The sequence below is a fragment of the Garra rufa genome, chromosome 12, assembly GCF_049309525.1.
Source record: "Garra rufa chromosome 12, GarRuf1.0, whole genome shotgun sequence".
Classification (NCBI taxonomy): domain Eukaryota; kingdom Metazoa; phylum Chordata; class Actinopteri; order Cypriniformes; family Cyprinidae; genus Garra; species Garra rufa.
The window spans coordinates 32329700-32342060 of record NC_133372.1 but is presented as its reverse complement, the minus strand read 5'-3'; the positions used below and the strand labels follow the sequence as shown (position 1 = coordinate 32342060).

At 34.9% G+C, this 12361-nt stretch overlaps 1 protein-coding gene across 1 annotated transcript; it reads right to left on the bottom strand.

Annotated features, from left to right (window-relative positions):
• Positions 1-414: 414 nt before the first annotated feature.
• On the bottom strand, positions 415-4106 carry LOC141347446 (serine protease 27-like). The gene is given in 8 exon segments (XM_073852468.1): positions 415-775; positions 855-968; positions 1010-1271; positions 1394-1539; positions 2537-2805; positions 3477-3639; positions 3731-3751; positions 4058-4106. Coding segments are annotated over 8 exon segments (1029 nt in total). The 3' UTR covers positions 415-770.
• Between the last annotated feature and the right edge of the window lie 8255 nt (positions 4107-12361).

Here is a 12361-nt window from a genome sequence, read left to right as displayed (position 1 = left end):
TGGGCCCTGTGACAAAATATGAAGTTGGGCCCCCCTACCACACTAAAGCAGATCTCTGGGGGCCCCTAAAGTGCGTGGGCCCTTAGAATTGTCCTAACTTACCCTAAAACCCTTACCCTTACCCTTAACCTAAAATACGGTTTGTACAGTATGGAAACCATTACGCTTGTGGAATGTCCCCATAAAACATGTTAACACAACAGACGTCCTCATTTATAAAAACAAAGTAAATGTTTGTTTTTTTAAAGTGTAAAAATGCTGAATGTTTTCTGTGAACATTATGGTCAAGAATTGTGTGACACAGAAATTCATTGAAACTTAAAGAAGTTCCCATTTATTTTTCAGCAGAAATCACAAATGAGAAATCATTTTTAAATATTAGATAATTACATTACATTTTAGTATAAGAAAAGTGCAAAAGCTAAATGAAAAAAAAAAAAATTGCCCGTGCCTACACTTAATCTTGTTGGTTACATACTAGAACTAGAAAGAGAAAAACAAAAGAGACAAGGATTTTACTAGTGGAGTGAGGTAAGTGCTGTTGTTAAACATATGTTGAACACAATATGCATTTGTACACCTGAGTAAGTGCAACAGTTTTTTGACAGGCTATTTGCATTGACACTTGTTTCTGATTTTGCAACGCATCCAAAGCAGCACTGAAGTAAAATCTTTGCAGAATAGGCAGATAAAGATCATCTGATTTATGTGCAAGTGATGTGATTAGGCCTGTTTATAAATATTCCATGGATGTATGACATGGCGTGATATCACACTGCAGAAAAAACAAAAATGTAAGTCGAGAGATTAAGCAAGAGAGAGTTATTATGTGAAATAAGTGTGTTTGAACTTACTGGCACAACGCTGTTGGTAATCTGTGCAGCAGTTTGTACTGCACATAGTATTGCAGTTGCAGCGAAAGGTACTGTTGTATTTCTCATTGCATCTCCCTCTACAGGAGGTTGACGCTGCATATACAAATAGTACAGCATTAGTCAAACAAGCATGCTCTGTTAAGTGGGTATAAGCTGTGTAGGTGTCTGAAAGAGGGTTTTACTTAGGCTGGCAGAGGAGCATGAGCTTGGGGGGCTGAAGGTGATAAATCCCGGCAAGTTTGTTCCGATTTTGTTGGTGATCCAAGTCTGATATCGAGACACACGAGTGTAAACGCCAGGAGAGTTGGGATCCGCACAGCCATAACCCCAGCTAGTGATACCAGACTGAACCCACACTGTACACTGCCTGCTCACCATCGGACCACCAGAATCCCCCTACAGAGAGGAACAAGAGGAAAGACATTTTTTTTCTTATTCCTATTCTTATTTAAACTACTGAATCTACTCAATCTTAAGCATTTATTCTATGTTAAAAAAAAAAAACATAATTGTTGTACCTGGCAGGTGTCTTTGCCTCCCTGTGTTAAACCAGCACACATCATGTTACTGGTTACAGATCCAGAACCCAGAAGACTATTACATAGAACATTGTCCACCACTGGAACTACAGTCTCCTGCAGGATCCCAGGAGAAGGTAAACTCTCTAAACACCAAAACACACATGTAATTATTAATTAGTGATCTTTGGAGTTGATGTATAAGTGAATTAATGGGTTTGTTAGTGGTGTCAAAATTAGCGCGTTAATGCAGGCGATTATTATTTTTATTTATGTTTTTGTATTTTTTTTTTTTTTTTCAGTTTAACGCCTTAAAAATGTTTAACCCAATTAACGCAGAGGGAATGCTAAGTTTGACAACCCCACCCACAACTGCTAAAGAAATGCGTTTTTTTAGACGCAGAACGTCTTTGCTATGCTAACACATCAAACAGGAGACTTGTTAGAAGCGCGCTCCAACTTCACCTCAGCGCCAAGCGCGAGTCAAACTAGGGCGGAAACGAGACCGGCGATGAGGAGCATCACATCAGTGAACTGCGGTCAGATGAGATGTTAGGCCATATGTCAGTAAAACTTGATCTTCCTGTTCTGTCAGCCGTTATACTGTGCTCATTGCGCGTGCTCTTCAAGTGCACGCACAAATGTGCCCGCGCGAGGTATTAGACTATATTAAAGCTGTATTATATTCAAACGCAAATTAAACTACAAGTATGGAGTGTGCGCAGTGTCATAGTTATGTTTAAGTTACAAGAGGCGATTAAAGCTGCCTTAAAAAAAACTGCCTGTAAGTATTTATTATTTATGAGTTAAATTTAAAGCAGTTTCAGATCAGCCTCAAGTTCAGCAGCTGCAGCTTTTAAGGTAACAGCCACCAAAATATCATAGCCATGAATTGGTATCAGTGATACTTGATTATAAAAAGTACTTGCAGTCATAAAAAAGATGGCATTAAACAAATATTTAAAATATAGTTTCTTTATGTTGTTTCTACAATAATTTAAATATTGAATGTGAAATTATTGCAACATAAAATTATAATTGAAAACTTTAATGTTAGATGGGATTAATTAATTAATTAGAGAACAATGTGTGATTAATTAGTTAATTTTTTATCGATTGACAGCAGTTTGTATGTGTTTGTACCTCCAGCTTGAACATCTCCCCAGCCTGTGATCCAGCTGCTGGTGCCAGCACTGAAGACACTGCTCTGGCCCGCCAGACACACAGGTCTAATGTAGTTAGTGAAGGTAACTGTGGAGGACAGCCGGAGCAGAGCGATGTCGTTGTTATTTGTGTAACTGTCGTAATAGGGGTGAACGATTATTGTTCTCACAGTTCTACTGATTTCATTGGGATTAGGTCCTTCTTGTGTCCTTCTTCCCAAATACACACGCAGACTGGATGCACTGACACTGAAAACAGAATGTGAAAATGAGTTCGGCAAAAGGCGTATTTGAACTCAGGTCAATCACATCAAAATGTCACTGCTACATGCTTTACCACCTCCACCACTTGAGCTAACAACAGTATTTTGTAATGTTGTCCAGCTGAAAAAAATACGTACGACCATGTACATTTTGTGACTTATACAATGTAAAATGTCCATTGAATGGTGCTATACCCTCATGCTCTGTGGCGTTTTAAAATAACATACCATCTGCACTACACCTAAACCTACCCATAAATGAATGTGACATAAAATGCCGTTTCAACTTGTTTTTTGATCTCTCATCTTTCAGCTCTTTCATCACGAGTCATGTTTTTCACATAATTCGTACCCAAGGATTCCGCATCCTAACTGTGTACGAAAACAACTACAAGTGCTTAGTTTTGCCACCTCTAGTGTTTCATTTTTGTTGGAAACTGCAGTGTTATACACTTGTTCCCACAGGCGTGTTTTTATCATGAGGACAGGTAGTGGTATCATTTGGTATTTTTGCTATTTGGTGGCAGAACAAATTGAAATGCCTTTGAATGCTAAAGGTTTTCACATTGCATCTGGATGTTAAACATGATAAACTGTTTCAGTCTTTCTACCAATTAAATTAAAACAAGTGCATTTGTGTGTTCAGGTGAATCTTACCCAGGTAAACAGTGAGCTGCCGTCAACACGTATTCATTGTTGATGAGGGATCCTCCGCAAAAATGATATCCAAACCTGTGCAAACTGACCTGCCATGGCCATGACCCATCAGGTGCGTCAACACCACCAACAATGCGGCTGTTTAGAGGGGCCTGTCCACAAACTACGAAAAAGAGAGATTGTTCATGTAAGTATTGCTACAGTTCTACTATTTGACTTGATGTTGACATCTTTAGAATGAGAGCAGCTCTTACCATTCAACTGAGAAACTGAACCTGCACGGGCAGAAATAAATGCAGATTAGAACAAATTAATTTTCATGTTTCTTATTATTGACCCTTTTGCATGAATAGTGATAGATTGAGTTAACAAGTTAGTTGATGGGCATAACTTGTATGCATTGGGCCCCTATTCTGATCAGGGCCCTTGGATTTATCCTAACCTTCCGCCCCTGCAATGTATGATACCGAACTGCAAGTGTTTTTTTTTTTTTTTGTTAAACTAGCACTTAGGTTGCTCTAATGTGCAGTGCCACAAAGAAAACAAAAATATATTCTCATAGATGTGTCATGAAACCTTACCTTTGGTACATAGGAGCAGGGTCAAAGTGACGCATGTTAATCTCCACATCTTCACACAATCCCTCTGTTTACTAGAAGAATGGATGCTAGTGTTTAATGTGGTCCCCTGAGACTCTTACAGACCCTTTTATATACTGTAGTTCTTCTCACATTGCGGTTCTCGTCACTCACTCACCTGCCCACTTTTCTTAATGCTCCTCCTGCTTTATTTGTTGAACGCTTTTATTCTCAGTATTCTTTGTAGTATACAAAGCTGTAAAGTATATATCCAATCACTTCACTAAGAACATTTTTCACAATTTGGCATTGTTAATTAATTGCACGTATGTTTGTAGAGTCATGATAAATGCAAACACCTACACTACGAGGTCATTGTTAGAGAAGTCTCCGAGATATTAAATTGCAGTAAATAGCAAACTGATAGCTTTTTTTACTCATTTGATATCATGTGGACTTTAGAAGAATTTTAAACTGGACCAACAAGTTAATTTACAAGAAAAAGAAGAAATAGAAGAACTCAAATTTCTTTGATGCCTTTTTTCTTTTAGTCTGACTTTGATTTCTGCTTGCTTTATGTCTCGTAACACAAATAAAGAAAAGGCACATATAGGGCATGATGAATATAATACCCATTAGAAACCAAGACACAGACAATGCATTACGTATGACAACTTATTGTCAGATGGGAGTCACAATTACTCATCATAAAAGCCATACACAGGATAGATGAGTCAGTGTGTTGATTTTTTTTTCATTCACATTTCAGTAGTTTTACATAAAGGCAGATGAATGAAATATCAAAGAGCAGTTGGCTTCTATACTGCCAACCAAGTCAGCCAAAGCTGTAAAACTTGCAATATTTCTTTAGTACTAGGGACACAATTGTGTGCTTAAGAATATTTGTGTTAGATTTATATTGCACTTATGTTTGGCATTTACAGTGTCTAGGATCTCTTTGATGCTTTTTGTGATTGTTTAATGGTTATGTAGATGTGATCAGTCTGGCTTTCGGGTTCTGCTCCGCTTTAACATAACTATGACGTTGAAGCATCACAGATTTTAAGATCCGGCAAAATGAAGAATACAGAATCCTGAAAGTTGGCCTTAGAATAAGCCTTTTGTCAGCCTAAAATCATATTGTCTTTAAATTCGCTCATTAATCAGAGCTCAGTAGTCATCAGAGCCGACTAAAACGCTAAATATAGAACACATCAAACAGAGAATTACTTCTTGTTTGTGATTCAGATCAACTTTTACTTAAGTACTTTGTTCAAGGTCACAAGAACAAAACAGGATTTTAAATGATGACTTTACATTTTTGATCTCGTAATATGTTATTATTTTAAAATCCAGTTTTAAACATGTGCCAAGTTCTTACATTCATATTGTTTCGAAAGCCTTTAGTTTCAATTAATTAAAAAAAATGTTATAAATATGTTTTTTTTTTAATTAATTGTTGATATAAAAAAACATTGTTTTTGGTATTAAAAAAAAGATTATACTTTGATTTGGCAGATAAACATTTTACCATTTTTAATAAGCAGTTTTGCTAAAATGTTTCAGGAATTTCAATTTAAAGATTTTTTTTTATATCAAGAAGAGGTGTGTTCAAGTCATAAATTGCATTTAATATATTTTTATTTAATTTATTTAAAATATATTTGTAAATAAAATAAGACATGGTGTACATTTTCAAAACTGTTCACTTAAAAAAAAAATCATAATTTTAACAGTAAAAGACTGTAAAAATGCTACTTAATGGTAATGGTTAATGGTAATTTCCCTTACATAATACGGTGAAAACTGTAATGGACCTTTTAATAATTTACAGTGAAAATAAAAATGTACATTGAAATAACTATGTTTCTTCATAGTTTTTTTCTTACCAGTTATGTTCATTAGGGTTGTATGTTACATCTAATGTTGTTAAATCAGTATTATTTTTTACAGATTTTAGTACTTCAATAGGCTAGGTTATGAACATTATATAATTGAATGTAATTGTAAAGAAAATCCGTACAACCGGAAATGTTGCTACCATATTCTTTCTGGCAACCACAGCTGCCAGTTTTTAATGTAAATTTTACAGAATTTACAGTGTAATCTTTCAGAACCTTTTTTGCCTTTTTGATTTCATGCTTCATTACAGCTACAAATAATTTTTTTTCCTCCTAATCATTGTTTCAAAACACAGATCATTGTAATATATACTGAGGACATGTGGTTGAATCACCAAACCACAACAGTGTGATCTTCTTTCTAACAATCAGTTATTTAACTAGCAAATAATGCAAGGCACAAGTTTCATATCACCCTTGTTCGTGAATGAAAAATGCATCTTTGATCAACCTGATGGTTACATCATTGTATCATCTCTATTGTATCCTGCTCTGTGTTCACAATTACAAATCTCTCTCTCTCACACAGACACACACACACACACACACACACACACACACACACACACACATACACAAGAACATGTTATTTTCCATTATTTATACTGTACGAACTGTATGTTCTATCCTTAAGCCTGCCCTTCACCCTTTATTTGTTTTCAAAAAATGTTTGTTTCCTCAAATATCACAAAGACAAGGACAAACACACCTTGTGAACATTTTGGTTATAATAATGTAAATACCTTACACTTAATTCATTATATTTAGTTATTAATTTCGGAAGTTGCAAATCTCTAGAAATCTGTAGATGATGTACTAAACCAAATGACTCACTGATTAAGAATTAAGAGAAGCTTAAATGCTACACAAATTTGACTGATAATACACATTTAACTGAATCAGTGAAAAGACTAGTAATATTAGCGTTATAAAAGTGTGATTAATAAATTAAACTAGGATATGTAATTTGTCTTTTGAAAAAATGCAGGCATCTTTGGAAAAGGTAATTTTTTATGATCTGTTGTGTGATTATTACTTAGAAAATTGGCCCAAAGCCATCAAAAAAAAAAAAAAAAAAAACAAACGTTGTCATTTACTTGCATATAGTAGCACAATAGTATGAAAAAGCACCAGTAATTGTCACCCCCCCGGACTTCCTTGTTTGGTTTTTCCCATTTTCCCCGCTGTTCTGAGTGTTTTGGTTTCTCCGTCATTGTCTGCACCTGTCTGTGTAATTAGTCTGTGTGTATAATAGGTGTGTGTTTCCCCTGTAGTCTTGTCGGTCTTTAATGTTATATGGATGTCTTACCCTGCTGTTCCTGTGTCTGCTTGTGTTTCCATTGGATTATTAAATACCTTCACTTTTACTCCGTCGTTGTTCGTGTGTTCCTGCCTGCATCGTGACAGTAATACAGTATTCATTCAAACCAGGACTTTTAAATCTCACTTCTAAAAAAAACAAATTTCAAACATACAGTGAGGTCAATAAGTATTTGATCACCCTGTGATTGTGCAAGTTCTCTTACTTAGAAATCATGGAGAGATCTACAATTTTCAGCATAGGTGCATTTCCACTGTGAGAGACAGAATCTAAAAATAAAAATCCGGAAATCACATTGGTCCGTGTACGTTTTATTAATTTCATTTTCAAATTGAAACGAAATAAGCAGAAATAAGAAAAAGGGTCCGTGTAACGGTTTGCAGTTCTTTGTTCAATTTGCGCCATCAAAATTAACCAGATAAAAACTGGCTTCAAACTTTCATTTTTCAAACTTTGTTTTTTTTTTTTTACTTCACAAACAGATATTTGTCTCTCTGTTTAATTTTCTGTTCTACAAGTTTGTTGAAGCATCCGAATAAGATTTTTGATCACATAAAACATGACTCATTATTCTAACTTTGCGCTCGCGGTTGGTCCGTACCATTGCTGCCGGGGGAGGAGAATTAGCCTACAGCCAGAGCGCTGATGCTTTATGTATTGGAATGAGGTTCATTGATTTGACCATGCAATAATTTAATGGATACTTCAGAACTAGTGGTGTAGTGTATGGGGTTATTTTTGTGTCTTTATTATTCAAACAAACATACTGTGTTTAAGAGTAAAACTATTTATTTTGTAATTAAAAAATAAAAGTTTGCAAAAAAAAGTCTTCTTAAATCTCAAAAATAAAGAAATTGATAACAAAATTATTTAAAGTGTGTGTAAATTTTTTTACAATCTTTTTTTTTATTTTTTTTATTGTACACATTTTTCATTGCGAAAGCACAAATGTTGCTCTCTTTTCTGCTGTCTTTTTTTGCAGGTCTAAAATTTTTGTTTGCAAGTTGAAAAGTTTTGCTTGCGAGTAAAGCTGTATCTCAGTGGGCAGTCTCTAACAGGATAAAAAGCCTTTTTCTATTGGTCACTTTCGACTAGTGACCACGCCCACTACGTTCCCCCGCCACTGCCGCCGCCAGTCTGACTGACTTCTATCCGCCATGGCGAACAACAATTTTTTTTACTGAGTAAAATAACTAATTTAACATCTTAAACTCAGTCACAAGTGAATTTATGTAGTCTCTCTTCTCATGCTCACCCATTTAAATACGTAACGTTAGCTAAGCCCGTCTGTAGTTCGGTGATGCCGTTGAATAGATTTGATTATCCATTATAGCTAACGTTAGCTGCCAGAGCCCCCAATAGTAAGCGTCAGGCCAATATTTTTATAGAGTATAACTTAGCTCCAGTGAAGTCGGTGTAGGTAATCGTCTGTTAAAAGTATTATAATTTTAGATTAGATTAGCAAGCACGGTTCTGGCAGATCGGTCCTCACAGATGAAAAAAGAAAAGGGTGTTTTGGAGCGTCTGATGCCCATATGTATATAAACACCACCAGGGCCAGATTAACACTTTGTTGTACCCTGGGCAACAATATTCAAGGGCCCCATCATCACGACCCCAGGATCACCATAATATGGTCATATATAGAATATATTACTATAATATACAGTAAATATACTCAATACTTCAAATCCTAACTGTCATCATATTTTGATTTACAAATATTTAAATGCTCATAGAACTACAAATGCACTACTATGTCCCCTATCAAAGACATTCACTCACATATGATGCTATGAAAACAAAACACATCAGCATCTGTACAGTATAATCTGGTAAAATTGACCCACTACATTGAGAGGGAGGGAAGTATCCTCCATTTTCACAAAAAATGAATAGATAAGCAACCACTTTCAAACCATTTGCCAGTAGCCAACGTTACTTTTTTTCCCGGTACTTTAGCCTACTTTGTGTAAAAACGAAAACATTTATTTCAGTGAAAAATAAGTCCAAAACTCTCTATTTTAACATTTTGAACAATCTTTTGCTTTTTTTTTTTTTTTTGAAATTTTTATGTTTTAATTTTTCTGATAATCAAATGAAAGCATAAACATTTATTTATTTTTAATCAAATGAAAAATAAACCCTTTTAATTTTTGGCAAACAAACAGAGGTTTACTGTTAAAATCAATACATGGAAGAAAAATTATATTCAGTTTAAAACGTTTAAATAATAATTGTAGTATTTTTTTCTACAATTAAGTGGTTAATCTTGTTGTAATATTTATTTTTTATCATATATATTGTTTTATGTAAATTATTTAAATAGGAATATATAAACACCTACATTATACTGTACAAAAGGAATACAAGACTAATATTGTTGTTACATGTTGAACCGTACTTTTATTTTGACAGGTTGCCGTGAAGTTTCTGTGTGTACAGTATGATATGATGCTAGTTTTCTTAAATGAAACGGTAAAAGTGACATTCACAGCAGTTTTGGAGATTGAGTTTATATGTTCATGTGAGATGAAAATGCAAAAAATTACCGTGAGCATCACGCGTGCTTCAGTACGTGCGTAGTAAAAAAAACGCGTCTCCACCATTCATATTAAAACGGTCTTTTTGCATTTAAGTTTTCACAGACACTAGTTCATATCGCGATTTGAATTAAGTGACAGACCAACTTTTGATTTATTAATCCAAAAATCGACGAATTCCGTAGTATTCCGCGCTATAGTAAATTCCGTTTTTATGAATGGAGCGCGCGATCCCGTCCGTGTTTTCGCAGAGGAGACATTGTAAACGCGCAACTATGTAGAGACAGAAATGACATGCCTTCGTGTAAATAAGATAAATAACATAAGGCAATTTATTTTGCTCGTGCCCTTGCTGTCCTGGGCCCTTTAGATGTCGTGGGCCCCTGGGCAATTGCCCAGTTGCCCGTATGGTTAATCCGGGCTTGAACACCACTGATCCTGACAAACTTCTTCAAAACACGTGAGCATCCATTATAAAACACTCGCTGTATACAACTACGTGAATATACTGAACTGTGTTCAAGCAGAAATATGATGTATAGTGAGTAGTGCATATACAGTGCGTTTGCGCATCAGTAATAACCCAGCAAGCAATTTTGCGTTTAAAAGACGTCTATTAGCCGTTCAAACACAGCCCCTGACGTCTAGGCTAAAACAAGGCAAAATGTGGTCTGTCAGTGAAAATTTAATAGACGTCTAACCATAGCCCAAGAATAGACTAGACATCAGTTAGACCACTATTACACGACTACATGTATACGTCTAATAGACAGTGAATATGGGTCTAGGCTAAAACAAGACTGAATTTGGGCTGTCAGTGAAAATTTAATAGACGTCTAACCATAGCCCAAGAATAGACTAGACATCAGTTAGACCACTATTGAACGACTACATGTATACGTCTAATAGACAGTGAATATGGGTCTAGGCTAAAACAAGACTGAATTTGGGCTGTCAGTGAAAATTTAATAGACGTCTAACCATAGCCCAAGAATAGACTAGACATCAGTTAGACCACTATTGAACGACTACATGTATACGTCTAATAGACAGTGAATATGGGTCTAGGCTAAAACAAGACTGAATTTGGGCTGTCAGTGAAAATTTAATAGACGTCTAACCATAGCCCAAGAATAGACTAGACATCAGTTAGACCACTATTGAACGACTACATGTATACGTCTAATAGTCAGTGAATATGGGTCTAGGCTAAAACAAGACTGAATTTGGGCTGTCAATGAAAATTTAATAGACGTCTAACCATAGCCCAAGAATAGACTAGACATCAGTTAGACCACTATTGAACGACTACATGTATACGTCTAATAGACAGTGAATATGGGTCTAGGCTAAAACAAGACTGAATTTGGGCTGTCAGTGAAAATTTAATAGACGTCTAACCATAGCCCAAGAATAGACTAGACATCAGTTAGACCACTATTGAACGACTACATGTATACGTCTAATAGACAGTGAATATGGGTCTAGGCTAAAACAAGACTGAATTTGGGCTGTCAGTGAAAATTTAATAGACGTCTAACCACTTTTGAACGACTACATGTATACGTCTAATAGACAGTGAATATGGGTCTAGGCTAAAACAAGACTGAATTTGGGCTGTCAGTGAAAATTTAATAGACGTCTCACCATAGCCCAAGAATAGACTAGACATCAGTTAGACCACTATTACACGACTACATGTATATGTCTAATAGACAGTAAATATGGGTCTAGGCTAAAACAAGACTGAATTTGGGCTGTCAGTGAAAATTTAATAGACATCTAAACAAAGCCCAAAAATAGACTAGTCATCGGATAGACAGCTAATAAATGCCTACATATATACATCTAATAGACAACAAAATGGCAATCCATCCAAACAAATTAAATATACAGTTTTTATTAATAAAAATATATTTTAAAACAATTTTAAGACAATACAAAATGATATTTTTAATGCAGAATAAAATATTATAAATACAATACACTTAAATATAAATATTATGACAAAAATATGGATTTTTAACAATAAAATAAAAATATAAAAGTGATTTTTTTTTTAGTAACTCATAAATATTTAAAAGAAATAAATCTTCAATCATTTGTATTTTTTAAGATTTTGTATCAATTTGGAAGTTTCAAATTAAATCTTAATGTGCTTGTACAATGACAAAGATTTTCTATTCAATTAGCTCAGACATAAATTCAATATAACAGTTAAAATTAATGATTGACTTTGTCAAAGATGAGAGCATTAGTAAGGAAATGTTGTTATGGAGAGGGTTGTTTTTTTACCATTGTTGCCCGGATTTCCTTATTTTCCAGGCGCTCTTTCAGATGTTGAAACTCCTCTTTAGTTTGTCCAAGTCTTCTGAGTGTGTTCACTTTTGCCTTTTCTTGCGCTTGAGTTTGTAAACACATACAAATGATAAACTTTCACTCTATTATCTATTAAATTTTGCAGTTAATCCTCTGATCACATGTGTAGCGGCCCCTCAGATATATCAAGACGCAGAGAGTTTCAAACGGGTGTCAATTTATT